The 24,073-nt window shown below is 36.5% G+C and overlaps 1 protein-coding gene across 1 annotated transcript; it reads left to right on the top strand.

Annotated features, from left to right (window-relative positions):
- Positions 1-887: 887 nt before the first annotated feature.
- On the top strand, positions 888-23,007 carry RAD52-1 (cobalt ion binding protein). The gene is made up of 4 exons (XM_086434649.1): positions 888-1,279; positions 15,914-15,951; positions 16,059-16,153; positions 22,662-23,007. Exons 1-4 carry the CDS (start codon positions 972-974, stop codon positions 22,803-22,805), a joined length of 585 nt encoding a protein of 194 aa, XP_086290775.1. The 5' UTR covers positions 888-971; the 3' UTR covers positions 22,806-23,007.
- The last annotated feature ends 1,066 nt before the right edge of the window (positions 23,008-24,073 follow it).

Here is a 24,073-nt window from a genome sequence, read left to right as displayed (position 1 = left end):
GGTTGGAATGCTCATGGATAAATCATTTAGTAAGCAATTGGGGGAGCTAGAAATCCAAATTCAAATGCTACACTAAAAGGCTACCACCACATCAATGGATAATAATAAAATATTATTTAATTACATTTTTGAGGGTGTGCTTGTAATTTTTAAAATTTATGAGGGGCATACTTGTCCTAAATGCTACACCAAAACGCTACCACCACATCAATGGATAGTAATATAATATTACTACAATTGCATTTTTGAGGGTATGCTTGTAATTTTCAAAATTTATGAGGGGTATACTTGTCTCAAATGTTACACCAAAAGGCTACCACCATATCAATAGATAGTAATATAATATTATTTCAATTGACTCTTTGAGGGTAGGTTTGTAATTTTTAAAATTTATGAGGGGCATATTTGTCCTAATCTCGTCATTTTGATAATGTTTTGTGGCTCTGTGAAAGAGTAGTTTAGAGAAGTAGCACCATCGGTACTCCGTGAAAAAGCATTAAAATGACTCCACAGTAAAGTAGTTCTTTCCAGGAGTAATTTATCCAAACACCTTTAAAGTGCTTCTGACTCCCCGCAAAAGCCAGAAGTACTTAGAAAAGTCAATCCACACAGGCCCATAGTTTTTTAAGATTACTTGATTTTTGTTATTTTTAAACTAATCGAATTTACTTGATTTTTGACTATTATGATTGTGATTATATTAAGTTTACATGAGAAAGTGAGGGTATTTTTGAAATTCAAATTTTGGTGTGGAGCCATTTCTACTCATTTCTACTCCGCCTTGAATATTTAGATCATTACTAAATTATCTACCAACTTGTGTCTGCGTCATTTTATCAATCAAAATTTTAAAAATAAATAAAACTACGAAGTCCCTGTCCAAACTTCATACAAAAAGCCTTAAAAAGAGGGTTTTTTTTTACCCCCATCACGCCCAGACTAAAGCCCTTCAATTTCAGAGAGAAGTATTAATGGCGTCTCTGATAAAATCCCTGGTTAAGACCTCTCATCGTTCTTCTTCTTCTTCACTTTCATCTTCTCACCTTAAATCAATGGTGTGGATATCTTCTCGTTCGTACGCCAAGGCTTCTTCGAAAGTGAAAGTGAATGAGGAGAGAGAGATAGTCCCAGAAGTTGAAGCGGAAGTCTCTTCAGATGTTCCAACTTCTGGAATTAGTAGACCATTATCTGAAATCCTCAAAGAACTCAACAAAAGGGTTCCTGATTCCCTCATTAGAGTTCGCTTGGAAGATGGAATGTCCATCAAATACATTCCTTGGTAATTTCATTTTCCCTACTTTATTTTTTTAACTATATTTTGTTTGATTTAGTGTTGTTGGTTAGAAGCAAAATGTGCGTAAAACAATAGAGGAAACAGACAGAGGAGAGAAGAAACTGTTGGGTACCTCTTCCTGTTTAAATTCGAGGAGGACCTAAACATCCAAATACTTTCAAGAATTACGAAAGAGACAACAACCGAACTCCTTCATTCTCATATTGGAAATAAATACAGGACACTAGCACAACTGCTTATTATCATGGAGATGACCCATGTTCTCAATAACTAACAACTCCAGAACATGACTCTACCACTCCCAACACATTCTAAAACAGTTAAAACTTCTACAACTCCCAGCGATACACTTTACTAGTTAAATAACCATCTACTGACCACTACCACTCCAGAATACTGACAACACACACATCAATAACTATCTACTGATCACTACTACTCCAGAATACTAACAACACACACATCAATCCTTTCCACTTGCATTGACCTTGCCCTCAAGGTCAAATTCTGGATGTCGGTTCACAAAGGAAGTGCACGCCATCCAAGTTGCGTCATCTGGAGAATGATCACACAAGTGGATCAGCACCTCAGTCACTGCCCTGTTGTTGCGTTTGACAATTTGTCGGCCAATAGTTTGTTGAGGTTGCATTGCTTCATGCTCATTACTTAAGTTCGGCAAATCAACAGAAACTTGGATTTGAGAGCCCACTTTTTTCTTGAGTTGTGAAACATGGAAGACTAGATGAACTTTGGATCCGTAGGGCAACAATAACTTATAAGCAACCTTCCCTATTCGTTCAAGAATTTGGAAAGGTCCAAAATAGCGTGGAGATAGCTTGTGTGATGAATGTTAAGCAATGGAGGACTGTTGATATGCTTGTAGCTTCAAGTAAACCCAATCCCCTACCTCATACTCCCAATCAGTATGATGTTAATCCACCATCTGCTTCTTTCTTTCTTGAGATCTATTCTGGTTTCCCTTGAGCTCCTTCAAAATTCTATCACGATCCTGCAAGGCTCGATCTACTTCTCGTACTTTGGTAGTACCAGGAACATAATCCATAAGAATGGGTGAGGAATGCCTTACACAGCTTCAAATGGAGTGATCTTGGTAGCTGAATGGTATGAGGTGTTATACCACCACTCAGCCCATGGAAGCCTACTTGTCCAATCCTTTGGTTTACCGGCTATGAAACACCTCAGATATGTTTCGAGACACTGGTTAAGAACTTCGCTTTATCCATCATTTGTGGATGATAGGAAGAGCTCATCTTGAATTGGGTTCCCTGTAATGTAAACTATTCCTGCCAAAACAAGCTTGTAAAAATGGCATCTCTATCACTAACGATAGATCGTGGAAGCCCGTGTAACTTGAAAACCTGCTCAATGTACACTTGTGCCATTGATTTAACTGTATATGGATGTGATATGAGAATGAAATGGGCATATTTGGTGAGCCGATCTACAACCACCATGATAACTGATTTACCTCGAGATGGTGGCAGTCCTACTATAAAGTTCGTAACTATGTCTGTTCATGCATGATCGGGGATTGGAAGTGGTTGTAAGAGACCTGCAAGAGAGGTGTTTTCGGCCTTATTGAGTTGGCAAATGTCGCATTCTTTGATAAAGTCCTTGATTGTGTTCCTCAAACCTGGCTAATAAAAGAGTTTTTTATTTTATTTTATATTCTTTGGAGAGTCTTGCGATAACTAGAGTGTCCAAAAGTTGGGGTGGAATGAAACTCCTTAAAAAAATTTTGTTTTTAAGAGGTGTCTCCTACCATTACTCGTCCCTTTCAAAATAAGAGTTCATCTTTAGTTGAATAGATGTTTGGATCGAGATCTCCCTTTTCCCATTTATGCCAAAACTCTTGCATAAAAGAGTTGGATGTGGATTGATTTCTGAATTCTTCCACCCATTATGGTCGTGGAAATGAGATTGCTTGGAGTTGGGAGTCTTCATATTGTCGTGATAAAACAGCAGCCATCACATTCTCTTTTCCTCGATTGTACTCAATATGATGGTCATAGCCTACGAGTTTCGATAACCAATCATGTTGGGAAGGGGTGGCAATTCGCTGCACAAACAAGTACTTTAGACTCTTCTGATCAGTCTTAATCACAAATTTCCTCCCAACTAAGTATGCCTGCCACTTCTGCACGACAGAAATTAATGCTAGCATTTCTTTATCATTGGTGGAAAGGGATAAATTATTTCCCTTCAATGCTTGGTTGAAATAAGCAATGGGCCGCTTCTCTTACATGAGTACCGCTCCAATACCACCCCAAGATGCGTCACACTTAATAATGAATTGCTTGGAAAAATCGGGTAAGGCTAGCACTGGTAGACTAGTCATTGCTTCCTTTGAGGTGTTAAATGCAAGTTCATCCCTTTCATTCCAAGTAAAAGAATTTTTCTTTAATAGAGTTGTAAGCGGACCCACAATCTTCCCATAATCTTGGACAAAAATCCGATAATATCCTGTCAACCCAAGAAACCCACGTAAACTTTTTGGAGAATTGGGTCTTGGCCATTTCAACATGGCTGATACCTTGGTAGGATCAACAACTACTTCTTGAGTTGTAATCACATGCCCCAAATAATCCACTTCTTGTTGGCTGAATTTATATTTTGAGAGCTTGGCGTAGAACAAGTGATTCTTTATAATGGTAAGGATAGTCTAGAGATGTTCCACATGATCATTCCAAGATTTGCTATACACTAAAATATTGTCAAAGAAGTCAAATACAAAATTTCAAAGGTAAGGTCGAAATACATCGTTCATGATGCTTTGGAATGTCGATGGTATGTTGGTGAGTCCAAAAGGCATCACCAAGAACTCATAGTGATCCTCGTGAGTTCTAAAGGTGGTCTTTGGAATATCATCAGCATGCATTCAAATTTGATGATATCTGGAGCTTAAATCTAACTTTGAAAAATAACAAGCTCCGTATAACTCATCTAATAACTCATCGATTATAGGAATATCCGGAACTTATCTTTCACTGTCTCCTTATTGAGAGCTCGATAATCGACACATTCTCCAGCTTCCATTGGCTTTCCGAACTAGCAACATGGGTAATAAATGGGGGCGAACGATTCCCGAATCCAACATTTCCTAGACAATTCTTTCGATCTCATTTTTTTGGAAATAAGGGTACCGGTAAGGGCGCACGTTGATAGGTTTGCCGCCTGGAGTTAGAGGAACACGATGGTCTCGTGCATGTGAAGGAGGGTGGCTTTTTGGTTCATGGAATATAGATCTAAATTCGTTAAGAGCTTGCTCAAATTAGTTGGTTGGTCAACAACCAAGTGAGACCTATCCAAATTCAATATTTGCAACATCATTAGTTTCCCATTCTTCTGCAATTTCTTTCCAAACTCATTGCCATCAAGAAGTTGTAAGGACATGCTCGTCATCCCCACTAGTTCATAAGAGTTGTCACCCAATTTGAAGTTCATCTTCAGGTTGTTTATTAAAATTCCATAATATGGGACCAAGTGTCCGTAGCCATATAGTCCCAAGGACCACATCGCATCCTCCTAACAACAAGATATGGCAATAAGCAACAATCTGGAGATCCTTTGCCATAATTGGTACTTCCATGCACTCGCCCTCACTCCCCAACCAATCCCCACTGGCCACCATCACATCTAATCGGTCTCCGATTGTGGGTGTAATTCCAACTTATTTAACTGTGTTTGGGTCGATGAATTATAGGAACTTCTTGAGGCGATCAATATTGTAATGGGCTTGTCATTGATGTACCCAAGTACTCTCATGGTCTGTGGAGCTCTTGAACTAGCAATGGCTTGCAATGATATTTCTGGGAAGTCCAATGAATGACTACCATATTCCGCTTCCAACTCAGCCACATTAGCTACAACCTCGTCAGTCCAAGATCCCTTGATGAAGAACAACTTTTGAATCTTACATTGGTGCCCACGATAAAACTTCTTGTAGCAATTGTAGCACAACCTGCGATTCCCTTTTTTCTTTGGCTTCTACAGGTGTTAATCTCTTGATAGGTAGCAAATTAGGTTTTATATTCAACTCCTTGGGTGCGACAACAGTGAGTACCCTAATGATGTCTGGATGACTAAGTCGACGACGAGCTGCTATCTTCTTTTCCTGTAGTCAAGCAAGGCAAATAGCTGTTGTTAATATAGTAGGTCGAAACATCTGCACCTCTAGACATATGTCGTCTCACAAACCACAAACGAAACAACTAATTAACAAGGATTCAGGTAGGCCTTCTGTGTGGTTTACTAACTTCTCAAACTCACCTTGATATTCTCACAAAGAAGAGGTTTGTCGAAGCTTAGCTAGCGCACCAGCATTATCTTCGTACTTTGTTGGTCCAAAATGATTGTTTAAAATGCTGAGAAAATCTTGCCAAGAAATATAGATATGTGATTTCTCATACCACCTGAACCATTGCAAAGCCTCTCATTGAAGATGAAAAGAAGCAATTGTGAGCCTTTCTTTTATTTCGATGCAGTGATACACAAAAAAATGTTCTGCACAGTATATCCATCTTGTCGGATTTCCTCCTTCAAATGTCGGAAAATCAAGCTTTCTCGAATGTGCTTAAATGGATCCAGATCCCCAAGTACGAGAGTTATCGCCCTCTTCTCTACCCCTTCATCTACTCGTTCTGCTTCTTATTGCATCGCCCTTTCCCTTATCCACTGAATTTGCGGCCAGTTGTTCATCTTTGCATTGCAAGTCTGATATCTTCAACAATATCTTACTGATAGCTTGTTGCATAGTCGCATCCCGGATCGATCCGCTTGTCTGCCTTCTGACATTTCAGTGGGCTTTGATACCAAATTGTTGGGTCCTTTTTTTTGTTTACTTATTGTGGCTAATAAAAGACAACATGTTCAATTCGAGGTGAACCTAAACCTCCAAATACTTTCAAGAAGTATGAAAGAGACAACAACGAACTCCTTCATTATCATATTGGAAATAAATAAAAGACACTAGCACAACTGCATACAATCATGGAAAGGACCTATGGTCATAATAATTAGCAAGTCTAGAACATGACTCTACCACTCCTAACACATCTTAAAATAGTTACAACTTCTACAACTCCTACCAATACACTTTACTAGTTAAATAACCACTGACCACTACCGTTCCCAAATACTCACAACACACACATCAATAAATACCTACTGACCACTACTACTCCAGAATAAAAACAACACACACATCAGAAACATAAACTATTAGATAGGTTTCAACAATTTTTTTGAATTTCAAGAACGTTGGTAGTACCTCATGCCCTTATGAAGGAAAAAAGAGGATTTATAAGAGAAATTATTGTTTTGGATAAGCTATACATTTGTTTTAATAATTTGGATAATATTAAAGAGTGCTGATAATATAACACCCTTTTGGGGGAACGCCCCTGATGCCTTTTTTCTCTCTCTTGCCTATAGTGAAAAAAAGAAACTTTCTGATTTGATCACCTTGTGACATTCAAGAACATGATCCGATGAAATGGGGTTGTAGAGGATAAAATTATATGAACTTAAAAAAATAAAAATAAAAATAGTTATTTTTCACCGTTGAAATTTATTTTTAAATTTGGTAGCCGTCCGTTTTCAACACCTTGGATCAAGCTCGAAAAATAATTTTGTTTTTGAATATGAATATTTTCATGAAATCTAGGACGCTGTGTTGTTGGATTGTCAATGTGATAATCAATGTGCACCTCATCGACCCTTTTTAAGATTTGAAATCTTAAAAACTAAATCTGTGGGCAGAAGATGTGCAGGCAAGAGATAGAATCTTTCTCTCTATTGCTGATGTCATTCGCGCCACATGTCAAAAGTCTGTTGGGCTGTGAGTAAACACATTGGGGGCGTGCGCAAAAAGGGTGTTATATTATCAAAATTCATTATTAAAAGTCACAAAACATATAGAAATCTCTCTTACTTATTGTATTTTATCTTGAAAAACACACTGAACTAAAAAACAAACTCGTTAGAGTCATCGGGCCATAATATATGAATAGCGGCACGAACTTACGTGCTTCAATGCTTGCGAGGGTTTGTGATTGAGAACTATTACCATGAGAAAAGAAAAGAAATTCTAATAAATCACTTATTTTCTTCTTCAATCCTGACTTTCACTTTGATGCCTCCATAATGACTTTAAAATGCATAGAATCCATCTCGATTGCCTATTTTAAAGGAACATTGAATTTTGCTATTACGATTATCATCAATATTATTGAAAGATGCATGGAGTTAAATTCACTATATTTATCGAGGTGTTTGATGGGAAACATAGTTGACTTTTTTTTCCCAGTCACTAGATTACAACTCTAGTTATACCACTACTATCATCGTCAAAGCCTTGTCCTAGTATTTGGGGTATGTTGAACGAATCATATTATTCCATTCAGTCATGTCTCCCGAGGTTGAGTTAAACCATTCGAAATCCACATAATGAGATCTTCTAGAGGAAGATGCATGGCACCTCAGTACCAACGGCTCCTTAACTCAAAATCATGTAGGTTATGGATTCATTGTTTTAGGATGAATTTAGGATGGAATGCAGATAATTTTATGGGAGTGCGAAAATGGTAAATGTGAGGTGGATCAGTCCATTTGCCTAAACCAAGCCAATGATCGTTTGAGGTTATTTGCCTTATCTAGAGGTAAAATGGACAATGGGTATAGAAGAAAAATTCCATGATAAGGAGATAAAATGATAGGAGGGCCCCAATATGAGGAAGAAAGTTAGGGTTATAAATGAGTTCCTCTTGCTTTATTGCCTAAGCTATAGGCAAATAAGAATGAACTCATTGAAATAATCCTCTATCATTTAACAATTTGTAATGTGATGAATTTTCAGATAAAATGCAATGAATTTTTAGATAAAAGGTGTTGAATGTGCGATTGTACGAGTTGTGGTTATCTCTTGGCCTCCAAACCTACGTTTCGTTTTCTTCTCATGTTGGTTGTACTTTTGAAACTTTGCTTGTGATAAATCCTCGTGGAGTGCATTATGTTCTAATGAAGCAGTGACAATTCACGTAATCATCCATAACGTATAATGTAAGGTAAAAAAACGATCTCAATGGTTTGTAGATGCCTTAGGTGAGCAAGGAAAATGAGACCTTAATGGTTAAATGCATCCCAATGAGTAAGACAATATCAAATTCGATGATCAGTATTCTTCTTTAAAGGTCAATGAAAATCTATTCTCGAAATCACCTGAGAAACACGATCTTTACCTAGAAGCGGCTTTGCCTGAAGCAAAATATCGCTCGAGAAAATAAATGGTTGTGGCTAGAGGGTTGTATAGAGCCAATATGTTTTGATAAGATAAACAAGTGCCTGAGAATGGGGCCTTCACCTAGAGGCAACATCACCTGGATGCGAAACACCACTTGGGAAGGCAAGTGACCATGTCTAGAGAGGTGTCACTAAGTCAATATGCATATGAAAATAAGAGCAAGAGCATGAGAAGAATAGTCTTCACTTAGGGTCGCATCACCAAAAGTCATAATAATGCTTGAGAGGGCAAGCGACTATGGCCAGAGGGACGTTATAGAGCCAATAAACATATGTAAAAGCGAATAAGAATCCAAGAAGCACTATTTTTGCCTATATGCGGCATCACCTGAGATAACACCTTTGGAATGTAATAAAAGGTGCCTGATAAGGCCATACCAAAGCGGCGATATCATAATATCTTGATTTGACAAACATGATATCAATCTAGGGCAAAGTAAAAACTTTTACAATGCTGACATCGATCTTAGGGTGGACCTATGTTGACTAAGTGCCATGGAAGGCAAGATAGTGATCTTAGGCGGACTTATTTTGATCGAGCAAACTCGTGTTGATCATGTAATATCATATATATAAAAAGTCAAACATGGATTACTATGGCACGAGACTTTAGCATGCCATTTTTTTAAATAATTTTATAAATTAGCATGGAGTTAATTATGGATTATTACTGAATGTGACGTTAGGATGGCATTGTTGGTGATGTTGTATCAGCCATTTTTAATATTTTTATTTTTATATAGCAACATGCTGTAAGTTTTGACGCCTTAACATATAGTCAAAGCAATTTATGTTTAAAGTACAATTTCTACAAGCTTCATGGCATTTATGGCTGTGCAACTTGTTGCACGACAAGGCACTACATGAGACACACTTGTTGGGCAAGTCCGACATGGATGGCATAATCATCTTTCAAGTCTGTTACTTGAAATCATGTATAGAAAATGAATGGGAAATTAGAAAGCAACAGTGGGAAGGAAAGCCCTTGTGAGAGTTCTGTGTGATTTTCCCCTATAAGACAAAATGTAGCACATCAGTGAACCTTGTAATTCGCTATGATATTGTCCAAATGTAATGAGTAATCAAGAAGGTGTTGTAGCATTATGCTAGGCCAGGCCAACAAAACCTGGTGAGTATCACGTGGATGATAGTGTCGACCTACTGGACTTGGGCCAACAAAGCTAGGTGAGTGTCTTGATGACCCGAGTAATGACCTATTGGATACCAACCAACGAAGCCAGGTGTGCATCATTAGAATGATGATAGCGAGCTCTTGGATTGCCCTTGCGAAGGCATACGAAATCCTTGAAAATGTAGTAGCAACTTCTTGGACCCAAGACAACAAAGTCGGGTGAGCATCGTGAAAATGAAAATAAGGACATGCTAGTTTTGAGCCCATAGTACTTTTCAGAAAAAAATAATTTTGAGTCCTATGTCATGGAGATTATACTGGGCTCAAATACTTTTTTTTTGTCCGCAGTTGTTTGGTGCTTGGGCCTGAGATAAATTCAAGCTTGGGTCTTGTATGGGTATGTTTCAAATATATTTTAGTTAGAGTAAAATAAAATAAAAGGTGATGTTGTACAACTTATATGTCATGTAGTTGCGTGTTGAGCACTTCCTTTCATCAGATTGGGTGTAAGTCATAGTTGCATGTTTAGTGCTCCATTTGAGTACCTCAACTGTGGAATGACCAATTAAGGTCTTAGGTGGGGAAAAACTAAGACCTTGGTGAAAGTTTTATAGTGTATCTTATCTACGTATTTTGAGGCCCACAATGCCATGAAATGGATGGTGGAGGTTGCATTGTCAATCTTTTATGTATGTGGTGTACAATGGAATGGATAGACAAATTGTTGATCAACCTCACCACCAACTTGCTTACCTTTGAATGCTTGGACAAACGCCATACAAGAGATCGTCGGTGGATTAATCTACAGCCAGCCTGCTGTTTAGAATTTAAATGAGATCGAAAAGAAAAAAAAAATGTGTATTCTCAATGTTTGGGCTAATTTTTGCAATGCTTCCAGCAAGTTGTTACCAACTGACGAAGATTAAGCTAAGAACTAGAAGGTTACATCTTGCGATAAACAAAGGGTTGAAGTATGTAAAGAAATTTATGGATTCTGGGCTCGTAGTCTATTACTTGAATTATATGGTTGGGTTGTTTTTGTCGAATGAGATATTGTTTGTGGACTACAAAGAAGCTTAAAAGTTATTTTTCTTGTTATGTTGTTAGGTATCTTGATGTTTTAAATCAGTACTTGCTTGTGTTTTAAGTTATTTGGTTGCTAGGTAGACAAGTTATTGGCAGCTGGGATGTTCAGGTGTGGCCTCTTTTTGACACAAAAAATTATTGGCTTTAAATGAAGTGACTAGATTAGACTATATCAACCACTCACAAATCTGAAAAAAGATCATCGATTGGATCTTATTTCTGAACTGAATTTGGTCAATCTTATAGTTGACCAACTATTAATTCATGATTTGAGAGATCTTATGTCCAATCAATTGTATAGTATAAATTGGAGCAACCGTAAACCTGCTTGAGAATATCATTATTCACAACTAATCAAAGTGGGATAACAAATAATTACACTAAAACTTCACGAATTAAAGATTAATTTACAGGTATATCTGGCCTTAGTTCAATAAACTTTGTTGGGTGCATTGACGAGGTCTAGAAGTTACTATTCATGAATTCCTACTTAGAGGAGGAAAAAAAGACACCAGATTGATTGCGGGATGTGATCTCCATCAGCACAATTTTTTTTGGGGGGTTGAATTTCTCCTAGCTGGGTGAAGGATACAGTCAATCTCATCACATTACTTGGTCCCATGTTTTGAATAAAAAGTATCCAAGTGACATAAGTTCGTACTTTTACGTAGTTCATTTGACTAGATGTTTTAATGAGCCCAAGATTACTCAATTTAGTCATGATTCAAGTGAGTCATAGTCAAGATATGAACATGGTTCTGATCTATGGCACTAATGCAGGGTTCAATTCGTTTCCTGGGTTCTTCTGAGCTCAAGTTGAAGGCAACTAGCTTTAAAATAGTTTTAGCTAGGAAGTCCTACATCCTTCTATAGAACTTCCTTTGATGTTTGAACAAGTAGTTCTATTTTAGTAGGTTCTAATTTGACTTTCATACTTAGTTTGATGGAAGGAAATTTGCTCTCTGAATGGTAGGGTGGCTTACTGGCTTGGGATTGCGAAAGTTAAATTTCATGAATCTTGCTTTGTTGGGGAAGTGGTTATGGTGGTTTAGAGAGGAACCCTCTATAGCCTTTTGGGGAGAATCATTCAGGCCAAGTATTTTAGTAGTTCTATTCTTGTTAAATTTGACTTCTTCTTTGGGGAAGTTGTGAGATTAGAAATACTTATAGCCGCAGAGTATGGAAAGTGATTTTGATGGGTTCGAATGAGTTCAAAAGGGTGTTGTTTTCAAGTTAGGCAAAGGTGAAAAATTTGCTTTTGGGAATATTGCTAGTATGGTGACTCTCCTTTTATCTCACAGGTTTTTGATTTGTATTCCATTTCTATGAAACTATTTGCCAATTCAGAATTTTTTTAGAATGGTTTGATTGTGAGATGTCAGTAGCTCGTTTCATGATCTCAATGGTTTTGGTTTAGTGGTTTTGTATTCCATGAAACATGGAATGTGAAGTGTGGAAGTTGAATCAAAATGGTTATTTCCATATTTCCAGCATCTTAGTGTACAAGGGTTTAGAATCCCAGCCAAAGTTTCTTTCTTTGTTTGGGTCACTGCTTTGGATAAGATTATAACAGTTGATCAACTTATTCTCTTGTATGATTAGTTTTCTGAATCATTGCTCTATATGTAAGGCTAGATATAATCAATTGTTCACCTTCTCGTTCATTACGAATTTGTGTATGCTATATTGTCTCATGTGGAATGTCTCACTACAACCCCCTTTTCCATTCACTCGAATATATTCCATTTCATCTATTTTGTCCGGATCATTTTTTTTTCCAAACAAAGGAAAGGGGAAGGGTCTTTTTTGGTGGATCCTTCTCGTTCTTTTTAGTCACCATCGTTTCAAAAGTTCTTTCTATTTTTGTACAAGCTTTATATGTAGTGGAAGGATTCTATGGAGAATGATTCCAAATTAGCACTTTATTGGGCTGTGGAAAAAGAGAAACTAGAAGAGCTTTGTTTTATTGGCCGAAGTTGTTCAAAAAGTTTTGGGGATATCAGCTTTAGGTGGGAGCATGTGTTTCTCAAGGATACTTAGTTATTGTTTTGTCTTTATTTTTTGCTGCTTTTCTATTAGGTTGGTTTCCTTGACCACTTCCTCTACATTTTTTCTTGTTTCTATAAAGCTTGCACTTGTCAAGAAAATTTGACCTCCGTTGGATTATTTATTTTTAAATTATCATTGTTATTTTTAGGGTATTGACATCCCACATTTTGGTGGATATTAGAGATACTCCCCTGTGTTTAACTGATGACATGCCTCCCTTGACCTCAGTCTTCTTAATAAACTAATGGAAAAAAGACCCAAAGGCCCTCATCTTCAACCTCTAGCCAAAAAATATTGATTTGTCTTTGCAAATCCAATCATTTTCAAGCTCTTCGACCTCTATGGCATATCTTTTTTTAAACTCATTGTTTTCAACCTAGCATTAACCTTTTTGAAGAAAACCCTAGATTTTTCTACCCAAAATTCCATAGTTTCTACTTTCCCAAAATTCCTACTTTATTTTTCTTCCCAAAACCAGTCATCTTCTAGCTCTTCCACCTCCATGGTAAATAACTTCAATCTATTCAACCTTATCTTCAATCCGTCGTTTTTTACATTGCCTTGACCCACTATCAAAGACCCTAGATTTTCTATCGAAAGTCCCATATTTTTTTTTTGATAACCAATATTTTTATTGAAGGAGGGCAAGAAGTCATCTTGGGAAACAAAGAATAACAAAAGCAAGAAAGCACATGAACAAAACAGCAAAGAGAAAAAAAAAAAAAAAAAAAAAAAACACAAGAAAATAAAACTCCACCGCCAACCCAAGGCAAGGTCACCTTCTACAAACAAGCTCCCATCTAAACAAGAACTCCTCAAACTAGTACCCCTTGAACTCATGAAATTGCCTACACCAGTAAAACGACATCTCCACAAAGTTGAAAAAGATCTCCTGAAAAGAGTTCTCCTTCCCTTTGAAAATACGCCCGTTTATTTCTTTCCACAAACCCCAACAGATAGCCAGAGGAATGAAGTTTTAAAGAATCCTCTCCTTAACAACAAAATCTCATCGTTTTACATTTTCACAAAAATCCTATCTTTCCTTGAGGTGTGAAGGTTGAAGTACATAGAATCTTAAGGTTGAAGATGATGGTTAAAAATATTGCTCAAAAAGGTTGAAGATGACTGGTTTTAAAAAGGAAAATCAAGGGTTTTTAGCTATAGGTTGGAGATGAGGGCATTTGGGTCTTTTTTCCGTTAGTCTATAAAGAAGATTGAGGTCAAGGGAGGTTATGTCATCAACTTCAAAACATGAAGGGGGGGGGGGGGGGGCGTAGTTGGTTTAACAAGTCAAGTTTGAGTCTATATAGGAAATACTAAGGGAAGTTTCCTGACACATTTAAATTCATGTAATTGTTTTCTTGTGAAACAATGTACAAAGTTTATCCTTGCTCAATTTGCTTCTCTTAAGGTGCTGATTCTTCCATGGTGTGGTGCTGACTCCACAACCCGAGGTAATACTAAGTTGCTGTCTCTATTATTTAGGGTAATGTTTTCCATGTTGATTCGTCTAATTGATATTGCACAAAGATTTGGGGTATGTTCTTTACAGAAGCCAACTCTAAAAGATGGCTTCTGGAAGAAACAAAAACTCAGAGCTTAAAAAGTCACATCTAGCAGAAGATTGTTTGTTACAAAAGCACATGGATACCTTAATAAGTTAGAAATTGATGTTCGTTTGACAGTTTTTTATTACTGGATTCTGGTAAAATGACTAGAATACCCTTAGTGTTGATAATGCACCAAAAATAAGTAGAATACCTTAATAAATATATAATTACATTAAATATATATATAAATATAATAAATTTATATTATAAAATTATAAAAATAATTATTTTCAATTTAAATAAATTTATAAATTTTATAATTCTATCAAAATTTCGGCAGCATTTCCTCTTACAAACATATGATAAAAAAAGTACTTGCTAATACACAATCCAACATCTACATAAAGATGAAGGGTGTTTTGGTAATAAGGTAGTGATGATGAATTACTTTTGGTCTTGGTAGTAAAGATGAAGGGTAATGTGGTCATTTCTTTTTATTTTTTTAAGGTTAAGTTTGGTTGGAACTTTGATTAAAGATGAAGGGTATTTTGGTAGTTTTCTTTTGTTTTTTAAGGTTAAGTTTGGTTGAAAATTTGATTTAAGATGAAGGGTATTTTAGTAAAAATGAAGGGTATTTTGGTAAATATGAAGGGTATTTTAGTAATCTCATTTCATTTTTCAAGGTTAAGTTTGGTTGGAAATTTGATTAAAGATGAAAGGTATTTTGGTAACTACACTTTAGTCGTTTTTCGTTTTTGGCTTCTTGCAAAAGCCAATTAAAGAAGTCCCTCTGGGACGACGTATTTTAGGAGCTACTTTTGGGCTTCAATTGAAATCCGCAGGAGCCAAAAAAAGTCCAAACGAACATCATTTATCTGGTTTTTTTGACTTAAAAGCAAAAAAAGCTAGCTCCTAAAGCTCAAACGTATAGGGCCTTGGTTATTGAGGATAGGCATTGTCACCACATCACTTGTTACTATTTTTGGAATTAAGATTGATTTCTCTATGGTTATTGTGAATTCAAAACCAACTTTGTACTGTTAGATTCTTGACTCCCACTTGAAATGGTTGGGATTGTGCACAATATATTTTTTAATTATATTTAATATAGTTAGGAATAGGTTTACAGTTAATAGACATCCAACCTCGAATTGGGACTATCACATAAAAGTCTATACATGCTCTTAAACTTCTCCTATCAAGTGTTTCCAAAATTGCATAACAACTCCAAAAGTATGATAGGAATCTTCAATGGAAACATACTGGCAAGTACTCCAAATAATTGAATACTGGGTGATCTCTCTCTCTGGCGTTTTCCATGTATTGAGTTGGTAAATTTCTTGAAGGTTTTCATCTTTGGGAGCATTTTAACATGAGCCCAGGATTATTAATGTATGGGAATATAGGCACATTTAAAGTAGAACATTCGTTCAATACTTATTAAGATTTCTCACTGACCTTTTTTTTCTTTGTTACTTTTAGGCATATCGTGAATCGGATTATGAACTTACATGCTCCAGGTTTGTTCGAGATTTTTTTTTCTTTCCCACTTAAATGGTTGCAAATTTTCAACTTTTCATCAACTTTTGCAAATATCATTATCTTACATATTTTTCACCAATTGTAGAATGGTCTGGTGAGGTCCGAAGCATCACTTATTCTGCGGATGGCCAGTCTGTAACTGTTGTTTATCGTGTGACACTCTATGGGACTGATGCAGAGGTACCATTCTCGTTTATCTTTCCCTATAAGCATACATGTGTGTGTATATATGCATGCATGGATGTGCTAGCACATTAACTTTATTTGGCTTGCACCATCATCCTGAATTTTATTAAAGAAGGTAGGGAATGTTTACAAAAAGAAAAGAAGGGTAGGCATTTTTTGTTTTGCTGATACGTGTAGTAATTTCATCAAAACTTCTGTCAAATTGGGAAAGAAACTAGAACCTTTCCCGTATTGTCTAGCTTTGGATGACGGAAAAAGAATTGTGATCACAATATCAATATGTACTTGTATTTCTAATCTTTGATGTTTTGTTAACTTAATGGGAGCTCATCTTTTCAATGATATTATATACTTCTTGGAGGTCTTTAGTGCTTACTGTTGAGTGTTGTGTTATCCGCCTTCGCTCCCGGGTGTCACGTGCTCATGTATCGCGCCCCAGTTCGCCCTGTGATGGTCTTATATTCATAGTTGTGTCTTTCCCATCAGATCAGTCTTTTGAGATAAATGATTGTCAACATGGTATTATAATGCTAGGTTCGTATAGTTCACGGGTTTGAGTCTCCTCAAGGGAATTCTCCACCCTTATGGGTAAGAGGGAGTGTTGAGTGTTGTGTTATCCACCTCTGCTCCTGGGTGTCACGTGCTCACGTATCGTTTTCCAATTCGACCTATGACCCTCTTATATTCATAGTTGTGCCTTCCCCATCAGATCGGTCTTTTGAGGTAAATGGTTTGTCAACACTTACTGCCATATAAATCTTGGTTTCTCTTAGGCCCCTTTTGGAAATCATTCTTTTCAAATTTACTTTGTTTCATCATCATCACTAGAGCCTTATTCCCAAAACTTGGGGTCAGCTGAATGAACCATGTTCCTTCATTCATTTGCATCTAAAGCCATATATTTTGTTAATTCAAGTGTATTCATATCCATTCTCACTTCTCAATCCATGTCCTTTCTGGACCCTCTTTCTATCTCTTTATGTATGCATGTATATATATGGGTCTCGTTCGGGGGATAACACTAGGGAGACAACGTTGGGTGACAAAATTTGTCCTATATGACTTAAAAGTTTCGGATTTAACTGATTTTTTGTGAGGATGATCTCTATGGTGGGGAGACCATCCTCACAAAAAATCAGCACAATCTGAAACTTTAACCCCATCAAAAGTGGTTTAGAATTATGGACTGTCGATTTTTTACTGTTAATTTGTAAATCACTTTTGATGGGGTTAGAAGTTTCAAATTGGGCTGATTTTTTGTGAGGATGATCTCCTCACCATAGAGACTATCCTCACAAAAAAATCAGCCAATCCGAAACTTTTAAGTCATATAAGAACTCTACCCTATATGATTGTTACTCATTTCTATCGGGGGCTGTTACTTATCTTTGTTGCATATGGCCAAATCATCTCAATTGACCTTCCCTTGGTTTATCACTTGACCGCTACTCATTTTCATGAGCGTGTTCATTTGTAATTTTATCTTTCTTCGGCCCTCCACTCACCCATCTTTGGACCCTCAACTCTGCTATGCTCAATTTGTAAATACATTATTTCTTGATGGTACTATTGTCTTGTATATTTTATTTTTAATTTGATTGGGATACGTTGGTTACGTAATATTTTATAAGAATACCTCCATTTTAATTGTTCGACTTAAATTTTGTGGACGATAGTCCCCTCGATATCTCCATCCTCATGTATAATCAAATCAAGGTAATGAAAATGTCGCTTCATTGCATTTCCAAAGTTGTCAATATTTACTGATCTTCTCGATGCATGCCATTACAAAAGTTTCACTCCCCGTACTTTGTATTGGTCCTACTTATTCTAAAGCCCTTGGGCTCCAAGGTGTCTCTCTAAAGTTTTGGTTTAGTGTGGGCTTCCTTTCTAGTCTCATCGACCAGCACTATTTCATCAGCAATAACATACCAAAGTGACTCTCTAAAGTCTTGGTTTAGCATAGGCTTCCTTTCTAGCCTCATCAACCACCATTATTGCATCTGCAATAATATGCATCAAGGGGCCTAATTCTTAATTGACCAAGCATATATTTATAGAATAGATTCTGCCAAGAAGCCATTATGGAAAAAAAATTGATTCTTGAAGAAATGTTTATGAACAAGTGAAATATATGTTTTTCTTTTTTTCTTTGCAGTCCCCCAACACTACCATCCCACATCTCTCTCTCTCTCTCTCATTGCCATTGTTATTTATGTTTATCCCCTCTCCCATTACCACCACCCTTTCTCTTTTTTGCTGATGGCAATGGTGGGTGGGTGGGGTTTTGCTAAAGAAGAGGAATGGCTGGGGATGGTGGAATAAAACTCTTGTTTGCCAAACCCCCACCCACCCCCCCACCCCCCATTGTCATTGGCAAGAACACAGAGAGAGAGAGGGGGGGAACCATCTTAGGTGAATTTCAACAGTGTTAGCATGAATTCCGAGTTCCGACGAGATCAGTTATTATGAAAAGAGGGGTTTCGGTGTTGGGGTGAATAGAGAGATATTTCTCTTTATCATTGTGTAAATAGGTACTCCATTGGAATCAATTATGAGCCCCATAATCAATTATGATAATGGTTAACAAATGGCTCCTTGTAAATTTTCAAACTTCAAATTAATTTCCTTATTATATCGTGTGTATTAGAATTTTAAGATACAATTTGAGATGCTGGTGGGTTTCTATATTCTGAGTGCATACGGAAGTACCTTTCTGTATCATTACTTGTTTAGATGTGTTTTATAATGCAGCTTTTCATTCAATGAGTGAAATTAATAATTATGCATAAACATATGATTTGATTAGAATGCTTGCTTGTGTTTTAGTGTTTGAGGCAATGACTATGACTTTTTCCTTATTTGGGTTCTTACCATAGCTCGTAATATCTTTGTTTGGTTCTAATTTTAACTCTGAAACTAGAGAGGAAAAATTGGTTTATGTTTCTATGTTCCTATTCATTGTTTTTGTGGCTCTTTTGATTTTGACAAGTCATACTATTTGTGGTGAAGTTATAGTGCAAGGTGTTCTTAGTTTCTTTACAGTTGGATTGAGGCAAGAAGACAACGAACCTTCACTGAGTATCAAGTGGACCTACTTGAGGTCCAGGCCTCAGTTTGTACACCCTTGCTCTTCTCACCATTGTACTTCGGTACCTTTGCTCCAGCCTTTTGTCCACAACTTGATAATCTTCTCTAATGAATTCTTTCTTGGGTTGTGACTTTTGTAGACACCCCAAATTGTGCAAATCATTCCAACCAAGAGTGCCATGTTCCTCAAGATATCCCAAGGGTTGGAGGAAAATGAGAGGCAAACCAAGCTAGAGAATTAGGTAATCAATGGGCCTCCCAAAGAAGGGTTCCCAAGGATATCTATATAATAAAACACAACAGTGAACCCCTCTCCCTTTGTCCCCTAGTTAAAGAATGGTTGGGATTTAATCTCCCTACGAATCTCGAGGACCACTTTTGACTTTATTGCCTTTCCTCTTCTCTTCCTTTCCAAGAATACCATTCCAATTTTATTTTCTTTCATCTGTTGCCTCCTTTTCCAAGAATACCCATCCACCTTTATTACCTTCCCTCTTTTACCCTCTACCCCAAAGAGGATAGTGTGTGTGTGTGCGCATGTGCGTGTGAGTACTATTAGACTAGTCCGATATCAAATATTGGACCAGTCCAGAATTCTTCTAGAAATGGTCCTCAGCTCCACTTGGGCCGCCTTTCTCCAAAATTTCTAAAACATTTGCCACTTGGCGAGGCCTTCAAGACCCAATTTGTCCAAAATAAAGTATCTTTAAGGGATGTTACCCTCCTAAGTCCATTGCTAATTATAATTACATCAAAAATCCAAGAAACATGGGAATGTAAATTACCCCCATGCTCCTTTCTATATGGAGAATTCAATCAAGGTCCTAGACTTGATGGATGGGTTTCATCCAAAAGAAAACCAATTGGCCAATTTGCTGTCAAGAAAATCTATAAATAGGCAAAGCCTCTCAAGGTTTTGGGAGGAAGAATTTTGAGGCAAGAAATTCTCCCCAAAACTCTACTCTATCGTTTCTTGAAAGTTTCTTTCTTTTCTAACCTTGAAGAACAAGAAGAAGAAATCACAAGAAGCTTTCAAGGTGGAGTAGTGTAGTATCTATTTTCCTTGCATTTTTCTATCTTAGTAGTGTAATTTAGAAGTCTCAAGTGCAAACTACCCCCTAATTCCATCCAAGACATCGGTCATGTTTATTCGGAAATTGCTTCTGGATAGGATCCTGAAGAAGGCTTCCCTAGATCTAGAATCCCTATATTCCCACTATTATATGCATATATTGATGGAAAAAAGTAATAAACGGCGGGGGGTCTCTCAATAGGAACAATCCCAATTGTCCTTACCTACATCATATCGCATCATTGGTGAAATTTGTATTCATGTAGCATAGTTACTCCACGAGACCAAAATCAAGGGGGGGGGGCTTTCTCATGAGACATACCTACTGTTTGGCACACTTCTCATAGTGTGAAGCACTATGGAGCCAAAAAACAGTGAATATGCGTGAAATTGTGGGCAGACTTGGGAAGGATGGTACCCATAGCTCCAGAAGGCTTTTTTACGAGCCCAAATTCCAGATAACCAACTTGAAGTCTACTTCCACACAGAATTCTAGAGCTATGAAAGTTACGAGGAATTAGCTATAGCATTGAGAAGCATCGAAGGTCTTTTCCAGTAGAAAGTTGGGGACAACAACTTCTCAAGGTCATAACTCTCTCTCGGTAACTCCAATTGGGTTGATTCTTTCTTTAATAGAACTGGAATGAAGTCTAGTTCAACCCATTAAAGTTTCAGCTCAATCAGAGCTCATTTATTTGAGGTTTTGAAAGTGATTTGTACCCAGACATCAAAATTCCAGATTTTCTGTTTTGAAACTCTATTCATGCTCACTTTTTGTATGTACTTCTAAAACTGATTTCAGGCATCATTTCACTTTGATTATCATAAAATGGATATTTTCATAGGTTTTTTATACTAATGGGACCAACCTAAGACATGAGTCAATACCCTTGCAATTTCATTTAAAGATCCTCAAAAATGACCAATTTCACAAGGGAACCACCACGAATTGGGGAGAATGGGGGGCCTAATATCTTCCCCATACTTTAATTGAACCCTTTACCTGAATCTTTATGGTTTGAGCATAATAGTCACATTTTTTTCCCTTTAAAAAGTATTTTTAAAAGGCAAACTCATTTTGGGTGATCATCCACACCCTTGAAACCATGAACGGTTGCGATTCTAAACCCCAAATTAGTATGTGATTTTCACACTTGAAAATCCATGGAGCTACAACCATTCTAGTGAATTATGTTTGGATTTGTTTATATGGATATTTAGAGTTAGTTGGATAAAAACAAATAATATAAATAGAATAATAATATGGTAAAAGAATTCAGGAAAAAAAATAATTGTTCACTGCATGTGGGGCAAGGGGGTGGGTTCTTGCCACTAACCCTAGATTCTTTGGCATAAAGTCAAGATGTGCTACAAGTTACATAATTCTGATCTATTTATAATTTTATGCTTAGGTTGGAAGGAGTGTGTCCAAATTACATAATTCTGATCTATTTAGAACTTGATTATGGATTAATGTTGCCAATCCAAGTAGTTTGGGTCAGATATAAATGATGATGACGATGCTGATATTGCATTATCGGAAAAGCCCACAAGTGTATAGAGTTGCTAGTTACAGCCCTATGTCTAGTTCTCAATAGTTCTGTAATGTCATCAATGCATATAGTTGCTAATTACTGGAGAAAAAAATTCATCCAGTTGCTTTGATTATTTGGTATATCCTGTATAAGTTTGGTGTTTTAGTCGTATATCAGTTTTTTAGGCCCGTACCTATATGAGCTATTTGTTTGTTCTTTGTAGTACAGAACAGTAGATTGTTGGCATGCTTGTATGTTAATTTTAGTAATCCTTATCTATAGTTTATCTGAGCATTAAAAATGGTTTAGTTCACTACTTAGTACACGCCATACAGTTTCTTTGCATATCTTAAACATTTCCAGTGTAGTATTCACATTTCTAAATTTACAAATGTTTGGCATCAAACATGTTTTTTTCTTCAACAAATCAGTTGAGTTGGGCTTAGACCCATAGCTCAGTTGGTTTGACACATCACAAAGCAACTTTGAGGTCGTGGGTTCAAGTCGAGCCTACCCACCAAAAAAATAAAACGATGCAGGCAAGTTGCTGGTTCTCTTGAATGCTCATAGCAAACATACTCAACCATAGCTCAGTTGGTTTGATATATTGCAAAGCAACTTTGAGGTTGTGGGTTCAAGTTAAGCTTACTCACCAAAAAAATACAATGATGCAGTCAGTTACTGGTTCTCTTGAATGCTCATAGCAAACATACTTAGAAATGTAAAAAATAAAAAATAACATAAAATTAGATGTAGCCAAAGCTTAAACTAGAGATATCTGACATCCTCTTGGATACATAAATAGATTTACAGGGAATCAAGTGGGACTGCCTCCATCGACGACACAGGTTATGGAGATCCAGTACAGAAGGCAGAAGCAATGGCATTTCGACGAGCTTGTGCACGTCTCGGGCTTGGGCTTCATCTTTATCACGAAGATATGTCATAGTAAAACAAAGCTGTATTCGATGGATGCATTATTGGTTTTTACCATTTGGACTCTTGGTAAGGCCAAATTTTGAGTGAAGTTTTGTTGCATGTAGTTTGTCTTCTTGAAGTTATAATTCTTGTATGTATTCTAGCTCACATATATCATTTTGTTTTGGAGAAACTAACTTTTGATCTTAGAACACTAGAATACTTATCTTTTATGACTAACTTATTCTTCCTAATAAGGAAGCGAGTTAGTGGTTAATAATTAGTAGGTGAAGTCGGGTTTCAGTCTACAAATACTGGGTACTGAATTTAGGGATGGATGGCCCTTCATTTACTTTCTTGAATTCTTTTCACACGGAGACTTTCATTCATTCATCTTTTCTATTTTCGTATTCTTTGTCGTGTCAAGTTAGAATACGTATGTTTCGTCTCCTTATCATCAGACCCCAGTCCTTTAAAATTGACTTTTTAGAGAGGATGATGACACCTTTCTTCCCCATTAATTACTAATAGCTAATCCTCTTGTTTATTAAAAGAAAAGTGGTAGGTTTGCACATGCTACTTTTGTGCACATCATTGATGGTTATGAAATGGGAATTATAGGAAATATTCATATTAATGTTTTATATATTATTGAAGGAAATTCATATTAATGTAAATGAAAACTTTATATTTAAATATAATACTTGATGGTTAAGTTGGACTTGAACCCATGACCTTAAAGTTGTTTTGCAATGGGTGGCACAAAGCCCAATTTTATGAAAGTTATTTTAAACTTTTTTTTTATAACACCTTAATTAGTGAAATTATATTTGAATCATTAAATAAAAGGATAAATACACAGTAGATATTCATCTATTTGGGCATTGTTCTAGGGTTTTCGGAGATTGGAAGAAAAATAAATGGAGAGAGAGAGAGAGAAGAAAACCTTGATGAGAAGATTTTTTTTTCTTAAACAATTGTAGAATAATTTTGTTTTATGCAAATAAATGAGGGATGATTGGAAAAAATGTAAATTTTTTAAATTCTTTATAGAAGATGAATTGTTCCAACCTTAAATCAGGGGAAAATGTGACCGCCCATGGGTTCTTACAGGCACTTTCATTCAAAATTTAACTTGTAATTCTTCAATTGGGGGAGTAAAGATGAATTCAAGACGTAAATCAAACATTTAAAAAGAAAATTTTATAGAAATATAGTATGTAGTATTTATTTGTGGTTGAAATCTAATAAAAATATGAAAAATGTATGGGCGTTGAAGTATAATAGAGAGAGGGTAAA

Source organism: Akebia trifoliata, chromosome 3 (assembly GCF_017979445.1).
Source record: "Akebia trifoliata isolate Shusen 1 chromosome 3, ASM1797944v1, whole genome shotgun sequence".
Lineage (NCBI taxonomy): Eukaryota > Viridiplantae > Streptophyta > Magnoliopsida > Ranunculales > Lardizabalaceae > Akebia > Akebia trifoliata.
Note: the sequence above shows the minus strand (reverse complement) of the source record. Positions and strands in the feature narration are given on the sequence as shown.